The 19,027-nt window shown below is 38.3% G+C and overlaps 2 protein-coding genes and 2 non-coding genes across 5 annotated transcripts; 1 reads left to right on the top strand and 3 right to left on the bottom strand.

Annotated features, from left to right (window-relative positions):
* Nucleotides 1-997: 997 nt before the first annotated feature.
* LOC147325296 (niq CART3-like) lies at nucleotides 998-3,483 on the top strand. The gene is made up of 3 exons (XM_086299746.1): nucleotides 998-1,215; nucleotides 2,546-2,629; nucleotides 3,054-3,483. The coding sequence occupies exons 1-3, from the start codon at nucleotides 1,099-1,101 to the stop codon at nucleotides 3,159-3,161; spliced, it is 309 nt and encodes a 102-aa protein (XP_086155872.1). The 5' UTR covers nucleotides 998-1,098; the 3' UTR covers nucleotides 3,162-3,483.
* A 571-nt stretch (nucleotides 3,484-4,054) lies between these two features.
* LOC147325293 (small ribosomal subunit protein eS17) lies at nucleotides 4,055-13,448 on the bottom strand. Of its 2 annotated transcripts, XM_086299744.1 has the most exons (5): nucleotides 13,300-13,448; nucleotides 11,875-12,026; nucleotides 10,731-10,836; nucleotides 6,869-6,934; nucleotides 4,055-4,495 (listed from the first exon to the last, which is right to left on the bottom strand). In XM_086299744.1, the coding sequence occupies exons 1-5, from the start codon at nucleotides 13,300-13,302 to the stop codon at nucleotides 4,418-4,420; spliced, it is 405 nt and encodes a 134-aa protein (XP_086155870.1). In that variant the 5' UTR covers nucleotides 13,303-13,448; the 3' UTR covers nucleotides 4,055-4,417. The 2 variants fall into 2 exon arrangements, with proteins under 2 accessions (XP_086155870.1, XP_086155869.1); XM_086299743.1 differs by lacking the exon at nucleotides 13,300-13,448 and having other exon boundaries at nucleotides 11,875-12,032.
* LOC147325295 (small nucleolar RNA SNORA71) lies at nucleotides 4,577-4,706 on the bottom strand. Its single transcript, XR_015130649.1, has one exon. It is a non-coding gene; the product is annotated as a small nucleolar RNA SNORA71 (small nucleolar RNA).
* On the bottom strand, nucleotides 11,687-11,815 carry LOC147325294 (small nucleolar RNA SNORA71). The gene has a single exon (XR_015130648.1). It is a non-coding gene; the product is annotated as a small nucleolar RNA SNORA71 (small nucleolar RNA).
* Nucleotides 13,449-19,027: the final 5,579 nt, after the last annotated feature.

Below are 19,027 nucleotides of genomic sequence, written 5' to 3'. Positions count from 1 at the left end.
AGTGGACTGATTTTTCTGCTCCTTCTGCTAGACTTTAGTGCAGTATTCAATACTATTGACCACAATATGTTATTACAGAGATTAGAGCATGCCATAGATACTGAAATTACTACACTGGAGTGGTTTGAATCATATCTGTCTAACAGACTCCAATCCAATTCAAAATCATTCTGATTCGGCACTATATAAATAAAAATGAACTGAATTGAATTAACTACAAGTGCCTTAGTATCTCACAAGCCACTCGGAAACATGATAAAAATTCATGAAGGTTAGCCACGTCCAAATATCTAAAAGAAGTGCTGAGTGGTCAGCTGAAGTGCAGGAATATGATCCAAGCCATCAACGCATACGCCCTACCTGTCATCTGATACCCAGCAGGAGTGATAAACTGGTTACAGGAGTAGACAGATACCACTGATGTCAAGACACAAACACTACTCACATTGAACTGAGACCTCCACCCTCAGTCCAGCATCCTGAAAGCAATTCATGATAACAAAAGGAGCAAAATTTTCACACAGGGCCAGGTGGGTTTAGACAGCTTGTTTCCTTTAATAAATGGCATTACTATTTAAAATAATTTTGTATGTGCTTGGGTTATCTTTGTCTAATATTCAAATTTGTTTGCAAATACTCACGTAATACCTAATATGCCATAATGAGATAGCTGTTCTTTTGTTTTTTGTTTTTTTGAAAAGATAAGATAAGATAAGATAACCTTTATTAGTCCATTTTCCTGTGGGAAATGACAACAACAAATAAAAAAATAAGGAAATGCAAAAAAAAAGTAAGATGTCTTCATCAGTGATGTTTAGAAGTTCTTATAAATACTACATATTTCAGTGCTGTATTTTAATCTTCTTCTGATAAAAGCTTTGCTGAAAGCAACAGGAGTGAACCAGTCAGGGTCTTTGCTACATTTTAGCCCATTGGGAGATGCTCCGCGTCATACCTGGAAGGGGCGGAGCTGTTTTTCTAAAGATCCCGCGCTGTGCCGAACATGCAGAGAGTGCGTGAGAAACGCCTGGAGGAAGTAAGAGGCAACTGCGACTGTTGGAAAATTCAACACTGCGCTTTCTTTGCTGTGTTTTTAAAATGTGGGCACGAGCTGTGTTGTGCGCGGTGCTACTATCTGCGCTGTGTCCAGCGGGGAAGACGGAAGCCGAGAGGGACGAGAGAGAAGTGCAGGACTACCACAACTCCAACAGACTGGTAAATCCGAGTGTGGAATATTTACAATATCTAATATTTTAATACACACACACATAAAGGTATTTTGTGATGAAAAGGGGGTTCATACGCTTTGCTTTAATAAAAGTTATATGTCTTTGGATACGATCTGAAATTTCTTCTGTTTAAGTATTTAACATATATACCTCTTCCAAATGTATGCTGGACAAACTTCTTATGCAGAACTGAACCTGTAGTATCAAAATAAAAGCACTCATTCTGTAGTGAAATCTCCATTAGTGTCAGCTTTTTTGATCAAATTTTGGAAACTGTAATAATAATAGGTGGCTAATGTTTTTCATTGCAACAATGAATTTGTAAAATGTAAATAAATTAGTAACTATTTGTTAATTGATGTATAACATTTCTGGTTGCATTATGAAGATTTGCTTATTTTTGTGTTTGACTGATTTGATTGCTCAGAGTTAAGAGGACATTTTCAGCATGAAAAGTATAAATGTATGAGGGTTGTGTTTTTTCATTCAATTAATCAAACAATAAATGAACATTAGATTATTAAATAATGAAAATTAACCCAAAACATCTTCAGTTAATCTATTTATATTGGCACCAAACTCATAAAAGCTGTCAGGTTCCATGTTCTTCAGTGACACAGCGCAGCATGGTGATTTAAATTGGTTCAAATCTGATTCATCTCTTCTGTGAGTTTGCGCTTCAGCTTTCCCCAAAGCACAAAGATATGCATGTTAAATTAATTGGCTATTTGAAATTGGCAATTGATGTGAGATAGACAAAGTGCTTGAAGTGTATAGAAAAGTGTAAATCTCTATATGAATGTATGGAGGGGGGGGGGAGGGGGGATTTGTATGAATTTAGCAGATTATTAAAAAGCTGTTACTGTATTTCAAACCAGATGTCATATCGAACAGAAAAATGTAATCCTTTAGATCTGGCTGCCTAATTAGTCCACTCAATATCCTTTAGTTCCTATAACTGTACTGCTTCTAACTAAGGCAGTACAATTCTAAAAACATGAGCCATAAGACAAGTCAATAATGAGAAATATGTGGAATATCTTTTGCAAGAAATGCTGACAAGTGTCAAGCTGGAGACTTTTTTAATTCTTGTCTTCTTTTGCCTAAATTCAGTTAATACAATTGCTTATTGTTAGTTTTATTATTGACCAATTGATGTTTAAAGCCTTTGTCATAGATGGAGCAATGCTGTTGGACAGAAAATGACAGAATGGCTGGATGACAGTGACTGATGCACTAAAGTGTTCTCCTGTGTTTCCAGGCTTAATTTTGACCACACATTAGCTTCACGTCTGTTGTATTTTTGTTTTTCTCAGCTTGGTGCGCTGCATGAAGTGCTGGAGAGACTGCAAACCAAGAGAATTAATCCCTGGGAGAAGAAGTATGGACAGGTCCCCTCTGTGAGTCACTAACACTATACTCTGATTTAACACTTGTGACAAAAAATGTTTAAAACATTTATAATTTCTCTAAAAGTGTATAACATTCTAAACCTCAGTGCAAAGGTGCTCAAGAATAAAGGTATAACAAAAATGCAATGAAAAAAATCAAAAACAGCAACAGTGCACCAAAGCTGAAGCAGCATTTTACTGTTTTAATGATTAAAGGTATGATTCCCTCTAGAAAAGTGCTTTTCTCGGCATCAGAGATCGTCCTTGCTGTGCCTTTCTTTTTTTTTTCTGACAGCAGTTATGAATGACTTCTTTTGGACTGCAAGAAAGCATAAATTAGCAGAATGGTTGTGTTAACGTCTTAGTGATACTTTGTGAATTTTCATTCCATGAAGTCCAGAGTTTGATATTAAAAAGTTATTTGTGTTCACAGTGTGATCTTGGGGAATACTGTGCCATCAGGAAAGGATCTCGGATTGGGAAGATGTGCGACTGCCCCCGAGGAGCTTTCTGCAACTTCTTCCTCCTTAAGTGCTTATGAGCAAATTAAATCATGTCACAAAAGTTTATTTTAAATTGTAGATTTAACCTTTAGAATGGAATGAATCCTTTGTCAATTTTTATGTGAAAACATTTTTGTGCTGCATTAAAGGTGTTTTATCTTGCTTTTAAAAATGTTGTAGAGTTTTGTTTTTTTTTTTAAATAAAGTACACAGACCTTCTCATAAGTTTTCATACATTGCAAGATGTGTATGTAAAATCCTGACTAATCAGGCAAAAGACAGGAACCCTGTTCAAGCTTGCAGTCCTTGTATCAACACACATATGTAGCATAAATGTAGCCTTTTGGGATCTGTGAGAAGTCATATTTCTTCTGATGATAAAAACCAGAGTCTTGACAAAAAGTGTTGAGGTCATGTAATTTCAAACTATTAATGTTAAACTTAATGAGAAAAAGTAGATCGTAGCACAAACGAAGCAGAAAAATCTTTGGATAGCTTTTCACCGTGTGTTTGTGACATAAACGTTTGACTTGCTTTTCTACAGGTCCTTTGACAGTTATTTTCCAGTCTCCTAACAGTGATGCCATCATGGCTGTCCCCATGATGGTGACCAGGCTTAGAAGACACACAGCTATGCAAATTTTTCATTACCTATTTTTTCCCCTCTTTTGTCTAAAGCAGCTGTTTTCAGCCTGTATTGTTTTTACGCTTTTTCTACTAATTTTTGTCAAATCAGCTGCTCTGCTGCCAGTACTTTACCCTTTAACCTTTAATACTATCAGGACAAACGTAAAGTTATCATGACTGAAAAGGCTACATCAAATTATGTAACACATAAATATAACAGATTCGATGAAGTTTAAAAAAAAAGGCAATCCACCACAATTTGACAGGAAGCAGCACCTGATCAATGAGAACCATTATTTGTTAGTAAATGTAGAATGGGCTGTTTATTAAAAATGACTTTCAATTGTGTGTCAAAACAATGAAACCAAAGGACAAACGTGTTCCTAATATTAAGCAGCCTTGTGTGGCCTCTTCTGTTCCTCCACATAATTACTGGCATGACTCAGTTTAAAAGCATCAAATTTACAGACATAATTGTATTTTCAGCCAATAATTGATGGGGTTTATTTAGTTTCACCCAACTGGTCCTACACTTATGAGAAAAGGATAACTTAACACCTCAAGTTTGGAGAGGGAAAACACATAAAACGGATGTCCACAAATCATCAGTCCTACAGCAGAGCTCTTTGTCCCAAATGGATTTTATTGGGAAGATACTGTACAGAGCTTAGACTCCTCGGGGCTGCTTGAAGTTCATGCCGACAGTAGGTTGGGTGACCTGCAGGTTGGACAGGCTGCCAAAATCCTGAGGGACATAAACAAGACACTGGTTAAAGAACTGATCTGAAAGGAGGTGACTGCAACTCAATATCAACTCAATACTCAATGTCTGAGAGCACCAGGGTCTGACAGGAACAGACAGTCCAGCAAACACAGGGAAGGCTCACATGTTTATATGCCTGTAGTTAATAAATGACCTGGCAACAAAGGCGCCATGATCACCTTTCGATACAGGCTCAAGGGAAATGCAAAAGCAACAGCAAAGTTACACAGCTAGCTGTCTGCGTCTTCTTGATGGAATGGTCCTTCAAATATTTTGGCCTGCTGTGTAGCACGACTACCCGGCTGGTTTGTACTTCAGCTGTGGTGAGTACATTTATATTCACTTATTACCAGGCATGTGTGGCTGCACCAGCATAAACACTCATGGGTTTTTTTTTAAATGCTGTGTCCTGAAATAAATACGTGATGTGAAGGTTTTAATATAGTGATGTTAAACAAAATGGGTGGGGGATCTAAAAGCATCACATGAACAACAACACACTTGACAAAAACTGCCAAAATCAGTGTGAAAAACTAAGTACACCCCCATGATTCCCAATCAGGTTGAGGTTTGAACTTTGACTAGGCCATAGTTCCCTTCTTTCGCTGCATCTCTGTTGGAGATTTGCCCCTGTCCCGTTTCCTGACCAAAGCTGATCATTTTGATATACAGAGTACAACAAGACGTCCTGTGGCTGCAAAAGCAGCTCATATCACTGGTCTCCTCTGTCCATGGGGCGTAGTTTTAGAAGTGTGTGGTTTATCAAAGCCAAGTAAAAGCATTTGTTGATAAATGACCGAAAAGAGAAATCACTACCTTCATCTGTTACACATTTACCGATTTATTTCAGCATCGTGTAATTATTTGTCTTCAAACAACAGGCCTAACACAGTTCCCTTGTACATTTTAAGTAGTAATACTATTTTTACTTCATAACAGTGAAAAACTTATTGTTAAAATTATTTAACATGAACACTTAAATTTATCATGTAAACATGCCAGATTTAGCCAGAGAGACTCATTTTCATCTGCAATCCCTGGAAGGCTGATGGTGTTTACAGACAGAACAGAGCGTTTGTCCTGGAAGTCCTTCAGTATTTTTTAATTATACTGCTATCAATTTTAACATTTACATGCTATCTGAGGCCCGTGGAATCTAAGGTGCAGGGTTTGTTTGGTTTTTCAGTTTATCTGAACACTGCATTGTCTGACATTGGGCTGAATTTGCTGGGGTGTCCACTCCCAAGAAGGTCGGCAACTGTCTTGAATTAGAAACCGCTTTAGTTACCAAATACATGTGCACGTGCATGGAACTGGATTTGGGCTATTTCTTTGCCTGTAGTGTACATAACAGAGTAGACAACAGCACATATAGCATACTTATATGTGTTTAAAAAAAAAGAGGAAAAAACACATGTCCCATTATCTAATTTTTTTTCTGTCTACGACATTTCAAAACAAGTTTTAAGGGCATGCTGCACTTTGACTCTCTGGTTTGAGTGGCTGTTTTTAAAAGCTCCCTTCTTGCTGCTGGAATCGGACCGTTACAAGCTCAGGTTGATTCTAGTAAAATCCTTTACCTGGAAATTCTGCCATTTAAAAGCTGAACACAGGGACAGAGGCAAATATGTCCCAACAAACTGATTTCAGCCATTTAAATGCTTCTGTGCTTTAAATAAAATCTTCTGGTTTAAAAGGCCTGAACAGCAACCTCCACTCTGACAGTAACACTGGTTACACAACAACTGCCAGTTTTAATGAAACACTAAAATGGATCAAAGTGTTCTGAAGTTTTCAAACCCTCTGGTTCCTCTGAAGGCGATTCGTGACCTCCCTTGATGTTGCTTGATGAGATGTGCCTTCCTACAACTCCTCTCTAGAACTACACAAACTAAAGAGCTCCACTGGCTGGATACAATTCAACACTCAAACTCCATTAACTCCAACCATTTTTTTTTATTTCCCAACTCAAGACCAATTGCTGTTATCATTAACAAGATTAGATGCCTGTGTCTGATCTAAGTCATTCCACCATTAAACATCTAACAAATCAGCTTCTTATTTCTGTCATTACCTTTGTGAGCCTGTTGCTTTTACATCTTTTTATTTTCATTTGTAGTTGGAACATGCCTTTAATTCTAAGATTTATGTCTGATCACATAATTTTTCAGTAGTTTGTTTTTGTGTTTAAAACACGGCACACAGAGGATTCAATTTGTGAGAGGATTTGTTTACAGTATAACAGACCCTTTATTTTAATCAGTTAATACATTAACCGCTAAGCCCCAGCAGAGTAAGATGAAATTAAGTACCGCAAAAACTGTACTTGTTCTGTCCTGTTACAGAAAGACTTACCAGCAGCTTCAGCATCTCCTTGGTGTCGGGATCAACTTCAATCAGCTCCTGGTCCAAAGCAGACACCTGGACAGATAAACACACAGGAATCACATTAGCCATCACTACATTCTTCATTTCCGGTTAATACTTGTACTACATATCGTACTGTGTATGACTGTGTACGTGACAAATAAAATTTGAATTTATCTCACACCTCAGTTATTTCCACAGTTGCAAAGTAACACCATATTATTTTGTTTACTTATATCCATCTGTTGTGTTTAAAAAAATTGTACGAGTGCACAAAAAGAACAGAAAGTCCTTCAAAACTCAAGAAAATTTGTATGTGTTGTTTTTTTCTGCATTGTGAATCACCTGCCTACAGACCATAATCACAAAACAACTGGTAGAAAGAAAGGTGTTCGGTTCAGGCAGACTACCAGGACACAAAAAACACATAACAGGCACAATTTGGTTTAATGTGTCCAAAAGCCCCATCAGGGCTGGACACTCGACTGTTCCAGCTCCTGACCATGTTTGCACTTCTGAGATCACCTGTGGATAAACTGGTTGAAGCAAACACTCACAAATATATAGCTCTGTCTTGCAGCCAGTAACAAAATGTATGAAGCCAGTGGTACAAAACTACAGTTTTATTCAAATTTGCAACGTAGATGCACGCATACTGAAATATTGGCACACTACAATGCAGACTTTTTTTATTTGCCTTTTTTTTTTTTTTTCTACTTTGTACATTCTCTGCTACTACTCTGCTCTATTACTGTTAAGCTCAACTATTTCTCCAATAGATGAAACAAATCAAAACCCAAACGCCAGATGGAGTGAAGAAACTTTCTAATCCTAATCAAATGTTAATGGGTAAAAAGGAAATCAACAGCTTCAAACACAAACAGATAGGGATGCTATAAAACATGGATGTAGATTCCAGGATAGGGAAGATTAAGCCAATGTGGAAATATCGCCAACCTGCATTCTATCTGAGAGCCACCAGATGGCATAAGCTGTGGTTGCAAAGAGGCTCCAGATTCTAAAGAATCCTTTTATCTTGGCCTCTGTCCTGTGGAGTTTATGGTCTTAGTCTCTTACTCTGTATTACAATAAATAAAAGAAACGGTCTGCAGTGCTCACGCAGAGCAACTTTCAAGTGTCTTTCTTTTACTGCCTTCAACAGGCATCGTTACATATGTCTGGAAAAATGTTTGTTTAGAAATTAGAATAATTGTATTACTCTAGAGTGATTGTTGCAAACAGATTGAATTTAAGTGCCAATTTGATTCGCACAATCCAAAACTGATTCCATCTTATTGCCATTTTATCCCCATCTTGATGCACTAATATTCCTTCGAAAACAGAACCTGACTGGGAGTGATCTCAGACCTGATAATATTTTTAAAGGGACCAATTCAAAGGCAGGAAAATCATGAGTTGATTGGTCATGGTCACAATAATTATGGTTGTGCCGTAGTTTCCAACCACTGGTATCCCTAGTGCAACTGTAGCCTTACAGGCTTGTGGGATGAGTTTTGTGCAGCATGTTGAGGTGCCTGGAACAATAATTGAGATCCATCATACAGTTTACATGCAACACATTAATATTTATAAATGTGAAACAGTTTGATGTTTTACACAATTAAATGTCAAATTTAGAAATCCATGAGTTTAAAAGTGCAATTAAATTGATCTTCAGAAAAATTAGACTTATTAAAATGTACTCATTCCACTCCTTTACCCAAAATAATATCCAACCTTTTGCTTTATTTCTTAACATTTGTTTAAAAAAAATAAATGTGCCAAATTTGCCAAAAGAAAAGAAGTTTACTAAGGTAAACTGGAGCAGTTGGCAATTATAACGACAATACTGTAACACTACAGCCATATTTTCTTTAAAAAAAAAAAGTCAGTGGTTCCCCTCAAAGCTGTGTATTTGTAGTTTTAATTGTGAAGACTTAGCACAATTTAACCCCACATTTCACAATAACTAAAATTGTTTCAAAAACACTCTTAAAAACAGACTTATGTTTTAGGCTAATAATGCACAGATTTGGCTATTATTCTGTGCCTGACCCATTTAATCAATCACATAAGCTACCAGACCTCAGTATCAATGGCCTGCTGATGCACTCTTGATGCTTTTCAGCTCTATATTGCAGCAAATAAATCCACACATTCACAAATAAAAATAATGGGGACAAACAGTGATCTGTGCACTCTGCTGACACCCTTCTTCATCTGTATGCACAATGAAAATTACTGATGCAGCAATTTAGCCATTCATTCTTCACTTTTTATCTAGTTGTATATTGCTGTAATATTGTATGATTACAATAGACTTGCCCAGCACATGAACCCTGTAGTACCATGTACGTTTAGTTACGTGACCACTTGTGGATCAGGCTCAAACTTCAGTCAACAATCAGCAGATCGTTCAGCACTAGGGCTGGGCCATATTATACCGTTCACGGTAATACCGGTATAATGTTAGGCAACTATAGGAAAATGAAATATCGCGATAGAATATGAGTAAAACGAGCATGCGCAGAGCCTTTGTTTTCATACGCACATGGCCGATTGTTGAGTGAAACAGATGAACCAGAATTGGTTTGTAAAAATGGTGCAACTTCAGTGATGTGGAACTGGTTTGGTGTTTGTCCGTCAGATACACAACAAAGCACATTTTTTTGCAGAAGATGCAAGCGGCCGTCGTTATTGCCGTATTTGTCGGACTAAGATGCTCTTAAATCTGGGAGTAATCTGGGTCCTAAACTCCGTATGCTTCAGGTCAAACAACACTGCAGCATCACTGAGAGTTAAAAACTGTCTAAATTCTTTCATCTTTAATAAAACGATCAGAATTGCTGCTTTACCAGGTGTAACTATGAAGTTTAACTTCCAGGCATCCATGAAAACAAAATTTATTACATTTAACGGAGTTAGAAGTTAGCAGGAAGCTAGCGGAAGTTAGCTCGCTAGTTTCGCTAGTTACCTAAGCATGATATAGCATGTTCTGACTGAGAGATTTCTGAAAAAATTCAAACGTACAGCTCTGCTTTCACTTCCAACATAAATGAAGACAGGAAACTAAACAGCAGTGACGCTTCAGTCAGGAGAACAACTGAGATAATTCATCCACAATACGAGGTTAGTCATTAATATACTGCAACAACATGGGAATAGAGCAGCTGCCAGAGAATTCAACATTAATGAATCAATGGTACAGAAGTGGAGGAAGCAAGAAGAATGAGTTTAATAAAGTTTGATTTATCTGACTGCTTTGTTTCGATTAATGTGCCTTATAATCCCGTGCACCTTATGGTCCAAAAAATACGTACTGCACACTGCAGTTTAATGTTGCAAAGCACCTCTTTTTAACTTCAGTGGATATTATACATGGTTATGCTCAGGATATGTCAGCCCATTTCTACTGGAAATGCCTTTTGGTTAAACTTTCAGCAAGGAATTTGCATTTGCACTGTTACGTTTTTATAAAGCTTTAATGTACATAAAAAACAGCTTCTTGTTTAAGTGAAAATAAATGGAAGGTTGTCTTTTTGCGCTAGTAATGTTGTGGAGTTGTATTTTGTCTCGCATCAATTATATCGTCAGTTATATCGTTATCGCAAATTTTCGAATATATATCGTGATAAATATTTTTGGCCATATCGCCCTGCTCTATTCAGCACCTCTCACCACAACATTTACAAACACATCTATGGCAAAATTAGAAAAAGATACAACAGGAACTATACTAATGGTCCCAGTGGTTCCGGTAGCATGCTACCAGAATCAACAAGTTTTACAAGAGCAGATTCACTGCTTTTACCCGGTCTGGTATAACCAACACAGTGATGCGTTCACTGACCTCTGGTACATAGTTGTCTCTCCTCTCTCTCTCTTCCTCCTGCAGTTTGATGGAGATTCCTCTGACTGGACCCCTCTGAATCCTCTTCATCAGATGTGTTACATACCTACAAGTGGAGCAACGCACACAAAGTTGTCATCACATGGAACTGCCATGATAATACCATAGAAATTTGTACATATTATAGAAATGTCATGTAGGGACATGGTTACTATAGCAACACCATATGTTAAGATTCCCAAATGCATCGAGACAAGCCTGGGCTTGTCTGAGACCAAGAGCCAGGTGTCAAGGCACCAGTATACCCTCCATACTGGTTGCTTTGCTGCCGCAACATCATTACAGTCACTTCTATTTGTGCCATATAAGCACTGATATAGAAAGAGAAGAAATCAAAACCAGAAGCAAAGACACTGCCCAGTGTTTTTTTCCCCTCTCACAAACTCAGGTTTTCAAACTGTGCAACATCTCCCTCATACATCTGTGAATCTCTACGCTTCTGTAGTGAATACCATTAAAATGGCGGTAAAAACGGACACGATCATATCCTGGTGTCTTCAATCCGGCTGCAGCAGCCACGGTGCAACACGCCAGGCTACAAAAATAGATAACTGTAGGTGGTGTACGACACAAAAACGGCAGCCCACACCAACAGTTATGACCTTTTTTTTTTTTTTTTGCACGTGGTGAGCATACAAACATCACCAGTCTCTGATGATGTATTTTCATGAAATACCACTATAATTTTGAGGCTTTTTAAACCCACCTCTAATCTAAAAACACTGATGGTTTTGGAGTGTGTTTTGGTACAAAAGTGACTTAAAAAAATGATGAAATAAATGCTAACTCTGCTGCGAACTCAGATTCCACACCACAGGCCTTCCATCAATATCTGCCTACTTAACAGAAAAATGTATTTATTTAATTAATGTCTACCATCCCAGGAATTGTTTGCATGTCTTAGAGCACCAGGGTCTGATAGGAATTGGCAGTCCTTCAAACACGGGAAAGGCTCAAAGGTTTATCTTCCTGTAATTTTTAATGACCAGGCAACATAGACGCCATGATCACCTTTCGATACAGGATGGCAGATAAGCAAGACAAATTTGTGGTTGTGGGCTCCACTTTGCAATAGACAACTCACCCAGCGATCTTGTTGCGGAGCTTCTTGCTGGGGATGATGGCTATTTCTTCGCACACCCTCTTGTTGGTGTGGAAGTCATTTCCCAGCCGGGTGTAGTATTTTTCGATGATGACCCTGGCAGCCTTTTTCACCGTCTTGGTCCTGACTCGTCCCTGCATGAAGAGAACATGTTTACTCGTTACTCCTAGCATTTGGGTAAACTATCGGAACAGTCATTCTGGCACCATTTCTTTAAAAAAACATCCGTTTGCCACCATGAGTGGAATCTAAATCCTATTTTAGGCCTGGCCAATCTGCAGGCAACTCCCTACCTGCAGGCTGACCAGGTCAAAGCTGTGGCTGTCCTTGATGTTATATGGCTGATTTTGCACACAACCTCCATTTCCATCATCTTGGACTGTACCAGGCAATGCTAGTCCTTGTTCTGCTCTGCAACGTCAGTGAGCTCCGTGTAGAAGCACATTAAGCAGTTTTCCTCCTGCTGCAGGTTCTGGCTGGAGCGGTCCTCCTGATCACAGTGGGTCTCCTGCACAGCAGAACAAGGACTAAAGGCATCAGCTGCTGCCCAAAATGGTAGAGTTGGAGTCCATCTGACTGGAAGATTACACTAAATGAACAAGCGGCTAAATGAATTCCTGGACGAATACACCGAAGACATAAAGAACCAATTTTACAAATAGGATGAAGAGGCCGAGGTAAACGTACCAACATCCCAAAGTAGTATTGAATTGAATAAGGTTTGTGAATTATTATTATTGATAGCACCATCTATATTTGTTTCTTAGAGCCTTATGTGAGCCTGTGCTAATTTTGTTAGTTTTATCTTGTTAATGTTTAATATTATACATTTTTGCCTCTGGGTTGCTCTAACTTCCTTGGAATAAAGTTTACCCTTAAACTTGTGTGTCAGACGTTGTTTTTGGATTAATGTGGTGAAGTTTTGTCGCGCCACATAACATCTTCAGTATTCTGAAATCACTTGACCGAAGCACTGTGCGGCTGAAGACAAGCTCCCAACTAGATCAGGGACTGCAGCCTCCAGAGCAGCATTAGCTTCCTCAACGACACACAAGCTAACACCTGAGTTGGCCACCAAGCTAAGGTGAGCTATACTTTTCGGCAATTTAACCATTTTAACGGTTCGTGAACAAACAAATACCGCCTAGGTTGTTCTGTCAGTCCTCTCGATATTAACCGATAAAAACCCGAACAAGCATCGCGGCTCATTCAGCCGGTCGCTCCGTCAGCAGCAGCGTTACAGAAGCGCCGATAAAAAGTCGCGTTCGTATCATCTAACGTCAATACAGCGGCCACAAGGAAAGATTATTGATCTGCTGCTTATTGGTAAGGTTAAACGGAATACAAAACATTTTAAACGACAGGATTAGAACAGATAGTGTAGGTAGTCATATAAAAAACACCCACCATGTTGGATCGGCCCTGGTAAAAGAGAACAAGCACACTTCCGGTGGAAGCTTGAATCCTCGGGCGGAAGTTGAAAACAGAAACGTTCTGTCCCTGCAGCGACCCCTCCGACCGTAAGCTAAACAACAACCTCCAACATGCACGTCTCTACAACAGACAAAAAACGCTTTCTTAAAATTTTGTGTTGTTTACCAGCTTTTCTCCTCACTGCCCTGCCATGCTGTTTGTAAGTCAGAAATTTTCAGCGTGTGATCTTGAAGATGTTTCCATATATGAAAGAGAAATATGCATCTACAGGCGAAACAGAAAGTAATAGAAGAGAAAATGAGGAGACCTCAACTGTTTCTTTGACACTTGGTTTGATAAACTTACTACGTTAATGAAAGCGGTAAAATGGTGGGAAAAATCACAAGACCACAAGGCCAAAGCTGAAGAGGAAAACAACGTTTGATTGTGTATTGTTGGTTAAGGTTACAGTGGGGCAAAAAAGTATTTAGTCAGCCACCGATTGTGCAAGTTCCCCCACTTAAAATGATGACAGAGGTCAGTAATTTGCACCAGAGGTACACTTCAACTGTGAGAGACAGAATGTGAAAAAAAAAATCCATGAATCCACATGGTAGGATTTGTAAAGAATTTATTCGTAAATTAGGGTGGAAAATAAGTATTTGGTCACCTCAAACAAGAAAAATCTCTGGCTCCCACAGACCTGTAACGTCTGCTGTAAGAAGCTTTTCTGTCCCCCACTCGTTACCTGTATGAATGGCACCTGTTTGAACTCATCATCTGTATAAAAGACACCTGTCCACAGCCTCAAACAGTCAGACTCCAAACGCCGCCATGGCCAAGACCAAAGAGCTTTCGAAGGACACCAGGAAAAGTATTGTAGACCTGCACCAGACTGGGAAGAGTGAATCTACAATAGGCAAGCAGCTTGGTGTGAAAAAATCAACTGTGGGAGCAATCATCAGAAAATGGAAGACATACAAGACCACTGATAATCTCCCTCGATCTGGGGCTCCATCCCGTGGGGTCAAAATGATCATGAGAACGGTGAGCAAAGATCCCAGAACCACACGGGGGGACCTGGTGAATGACCTGCAGAGAGCTGGGACCAAAGTAACAAAGGTCACCATCAGTAACACACTACAACGGCAGGGAATCAAATCCCGCAGTGCCAGACGTGTTCCGCTGCTGAAGCCAGTGCATGTCCAGGCCCGTCTGAAGTTTGCCAGAGAGCACATGGATGATACAGCAGAGGATTGGGAGAATGTCATGTGGTCAGATGATACCAAAGTAGAACTTTTTGGTATAAACTCAACTCGTCGTGTTTGGAGGAAGAAGAATACTGAGTTGCATCCCAAGAACACCATACCTACTGTGAAGCATGGGGGTGGAAACATCATGCTATGGGGCTGTTTTTCTGCCAAGGGGACAGGACGACTGATCCGTGTTAAGGACAGAATGAATGGGGCCATGTATCGTGAGATTTTGAGCCAAAACCTCCTTCCATCAGTGAGAACTTTGAAGATGAAACGAGGCTGGGTCTTCCAACATGACAATGATCCAAAACACACCGCCCGGGCAACAAAGGAGTGGCTCCGTAAGAAGCATTTGAAAGTCCTGGAGTGGCCTAGCCAGTCTCCAGACCTCAACCCCATAGAAAATCTGTGGCGGGAGTTGAAAGTCCGTGTTGCTCGGCGACAGCCCCAAAACATCACTGCTCTCGAGAAGATCTGCATGGAGGAATGGGCCAAAATACCAGCTACTGTGTGTGCAAACCTGGTAAAGACCTATAGTAAACGTTTGACCTCTGTTATTGCCAACAAAGGTTATGTTACAAAGTATTGAGTTGTATTTTTGTTATTGACCAAATACTTATTTTCCACCCTGATTTACGAATAAATTCTTTACAAATCCTACCATGTGGATTCATGGATTTTTTTTTCACATTCTGTCTCTCACAGTTGAAGTGTACCTCTGGTGCAAATTACTGACCTCTGTCATCATTTTAGGTGGGGGAACTTGCACAATCGGTGGCTGACTAAATACTTTTTTGCCCCACTGTATGTATGGAGGAAAGCGAATAAAGTGTGTCTTGCGATATATGCCAAATAATGAACCTGACCTAACAATACAAACAAAGAAATACTGATAACATGACATATCAGATGGTATATAGCCTATGTTCCACAGAGGTGAATACAGGTTAACTTGTTCTATGATGTGCCACCACTTTGACAGATAATGATGGATACAATTGAAAAAATGGCAAAAATCAAAAACATCGGGGAATACTGTTTTCATGAAGTGGTGTATATATATATGGTCTGCAAAAGTGCTTAGGTCAAAGTAACATCTTTGTGGATGGCACGACCCAAAGTTGCCCAACAGAACATTGCCCAAAACATGCCTCTGCCAACTTGCCTGCCTAGGGAACACCTGGCACCAGGATGCAGGTGTTCCCTAAGAGAAAATGTAGCTTACACCAGTTGAGGTATGTAACATGTGACATTATTGTGATAATAAAATAATACCGTTATTGATCCCAAGGGTAAATTTGTGTCTGACATGGCCCATCTGCTATTTGTATGAAAATTAAAAAGCCTAATCGCTGTGGGAGCAAATGTTTTTCTGTATTGCTCTGTTGTACAACAGACAGAGAGGAGTCTTCTATTACTCATCTTCCATGAAAATGTTGTACAGTGGGTGATCAGAGTTATTCACCTCCCCCAGCATGTACAGTCTGGCTCCAGCGCCAGCTTTCTTCACTAGTTTGTCTAATCTCTTTGCATCCTTGTATCTGATGCTGCACTGCAGCATAGAACGGAACACTTGCCACCATAGACTGATAGAACACCTGCAGCAGCTTACTGCAGATGTCAAGAGATCTTAGTTACCTTAACAAAAATAGGCAATTTTGCCCCTTTTTTATAGTTCATCTTTATTTGGGGACTAGTCTCCTTGACCAATGTCTCAATTTCATTTGTAGATGACACCTAAATGGCACAGTAAAGGTTTAGTCTGCTAGGTGGGTGTTATTTTTAAATAAAAGGTCACAAAGTTTCATGTATGATGGTATAAAACAATCTCAAGAGATAAGATAAGATAAGATAAGATAAGATAAGATAACCCATATGGAAAAGAAATAGTAAAAACATATATGATTTACTCATGAAAGTGGCCACTTTCATGAGTAAATCATATATGTTTTTAGTAAGTATACAAAACATACAGGTTTCATTATATAATTTTTCAAGGGATCTTATATGTGTTTTCACTCTTGTATGCTTTTCATACAAGACAGATAAAAACTTTATAAGATTTATACACTGTAAAACCTGACAAGTTAAGTTAACTCAAATGATTTGGGGAAACCGATTGCACCAATTGATTCAAGTTTTATAACTTAAACAGTTTGGGGTTATTTAAGTACTTTATTAGAGTCCCAAGAACCCAAAGCAAATATGATAATGTAACTCAAATGCATTATGTTTATTTACTCATTGTATTTAGTATGTTTCAACTTAAACCATTAAATTTCTTGTACTAAGATGCTGTATTTATTCAAACTTATTTAAAGTGTTACATGCTCATATTCAAATTAAGTTAAATTAACTTAAATGGTTGTATTTAAACAACTTAATCCAATTGGGGAAACCGATTGCACCAAATGGTTCAAGTACTATTAACACAAAACCAAGCTATTATTCTTTCCATTCAGTTTTTATTAACTTTAACTGCAGAGAAAATACAGAATGAATACAACCATACTTTCAGTCATAACCTATGACTGCTAAAGCCATTATCAAATAACAAATAATTAGGCATTTTAAAACTTGCACTTTTAGGGAATTTTGAATGTTTTTTGTAGCATTTTGAAAATCGATTAAATGTACAAAACACAAATTTAGTCATGTAGACCTGATACATAGGTGTACATCATAAAAAAACAATAGTCTAGAGGCAATTAGAGCCATAACAATCACAATTTTAAGTAACATTTAGTATAATAATGAAATCACATGCACTACAGCAATGCAACTATAGAAAACAGCTGAACTAAGGATGTCACTAACAAAAAGTATTCTCAAAGGTATTTGTGGCTTCGCAACAGTTTTGCCCAGACCTCGAGTGAACTGGCACTCATCACACAATTAAAAAATAAAGCATGAAAGTATACTGTACATATTGACTAATTATCAGTTATCTCGCAAAAGATTTCCATGTAACTAAAATATGTTTTTAGAAATAAGCTTAAGATTACACACTATGTGAAGATTTTTTTCAATCACAAACAAAACGTCAAATATGGATTTTCTCCTTATTCTTAGCTTTCTCCACATTGCCTTTTAGAAAGCTAATTATTATACTATTGAAGCCATTCACAGATAACTGAAAAAGCACGAATATAGTGACCAGTGAAAAACAAACATCATCTGCACAAGCTCATTTTTTAGTGTCTGCAATTTTGGTTTTAGTTGCTTTCTCTCATCGTCTAGCTTCAGCAACACTACTTGAATGAACTCAAAAAAGCCAGTATACTTCATAGGATAGCTCAGATGCAGAGCATAGATTAGCCCAAACAAAGACACCAGGGCATCAGTCCATGAGTGATGAGTCATAACAAACTGATCTTCAAGTTCTATGAACACTTGGCGTGGTGAGAAAGGAACTCCTCCAGGCACCTCCTCTTCATCGACATCAGCAACCAGAGCAATTCTATGGCTTCATAGAACTCAATTTCACCCTAAGATATAATACAGAGTGCACAATTATTCATCTGTAATATCTCTGTTAAAAGCATAAATACAAATGTTCAGGCACCTTTCTTCAGTTTTTCAAATTCTATATATCACAACATGTTTTAAGTTGACAGTGAAGGTTCATTTTTCATTCATCCAGGTAGTCAAATCAAGGATGAAAGAAGTTTATAAGTCATTCAACTTCACGTCTTCAACTTTCAACCCAAGTCCAGATGACTTATAAACTCCTTTCAACCTTTTTTAAATTCAAATGTGCAAATTATTGTAATACCAAAGTACCTTGCATGTTTTGAAAATCTCTGAGGTACATTGGTAGGCCGGCCAGAACTGCTGTTCTAGTTGCATAGATGTCGTTTGTGTCCTTATACATATATATATATATATATATATATATATATATATATATATATATAGGTTCGGTTCGGTTCGATACTTTGGTGTCACGGTTCGATATTTTTTCGTTACAAAAAAATGTTCATGCCTTTTTAATTTGTCATTTATTAAAATTATAAATATATATTTTAACTCAAAGGTACAGTTTTTAAATTTAACCCTAACCCTTGTGCGTGTTTTTTATTTTGACAGCGAATGCGCACCTGCGGACCACTTATGTGCAGCCCTGGTTATTTAGCTCATCATATTGCAGCCACAGAAATTCTTTTGTCCATGAAACCATAAAGCTGCACTTTCTTTTTGCCTTATAGTCTGATTTGTCATAACTTCTCCGTTTTGTGGTAAGCTTTTCTTTGGCTGTCACTTCTTCACCCTGACCTGTCTTATTTGGCTCAGCAGAACTGAAATGCTTTTACACACTCACTCACATAAGCTCAGCGATTCTCTGCGCGATCAACCTCTCACATGTTTAAGCTTGCTGCGGGAGATTTCACTTGTCATGTTTGCATAGTAAGCTAACGATTAATAAGACGATGTCAGAGGAATTGGTGCACAAATTATCATCACTC

This window comes from Aulonocara sp. 'chitande type north' Nkhata Bay, linkage group LG7, assembly GCF_057382095.1.
Source record: "Aulonocara sp. 'chitande type north' Nkhata Bay isolate Kocher_YH1m ecotype deep benthic linkage group LG7, A_spYH_male_GT1.1, whole genome shotgun sequence".
In the NCBI taxonomy this organism is placed as follows: Eukaryota; Metazoa; Chordata; class Actinopteri; order Cichliformes; family Cichlidae; genus Aulonocara; species Aulonocara sp. 'chitande type north' Nkhata Bay.
Note: the sequence above shows the minus strand (reverse complement) of the source record. Positions and strands in the feature narration are given on the sequence as shown.

Coding starts and splice junctions, on each gene's coding strand:
- LOC147325293 (XM_086299743.1), bottom strand. CDS start 12,032: ATGCAGGGACGAGTCAGGACCAAGACGGTGAAAAAGGCTGCCAGGGTC. Junction 10,837..11,874: donor CTCCGCAACAAGATCGCTGG/GTGAGTTGTCTA, acceptor CTCCACTTGTAG/GTATGTAACACATCTGATGA. Junction 6,935..10,730: donor GAGACAACTATGTACCAGAG/GTCAGTGAACGC, acceptor TTATCTGTCCAG/GTGTCTGCTTTGGACCAGGA.
- LOC147325296 (XM_086299746.1), top strand. CDS start 1,099: ATGTGGGCACGAGCTGTGTTGTGCGCGGTGCTACTATCTGCGCTGTGT. Junction 1,216..2,545: donor ACCACAACTCCAACAGACTG/GTAAATCCGAGT, acceptor TGTTTTTCTCAG/CTTGGTGCGCTGCATGAAGT. Junction 2,630..3,053: donor AGTATGGACAGGTCCCCTCT/GTGAGTCACTAA, acceptor TTGTGTTCACAG/TGTGATCTTGGGGAATACTG.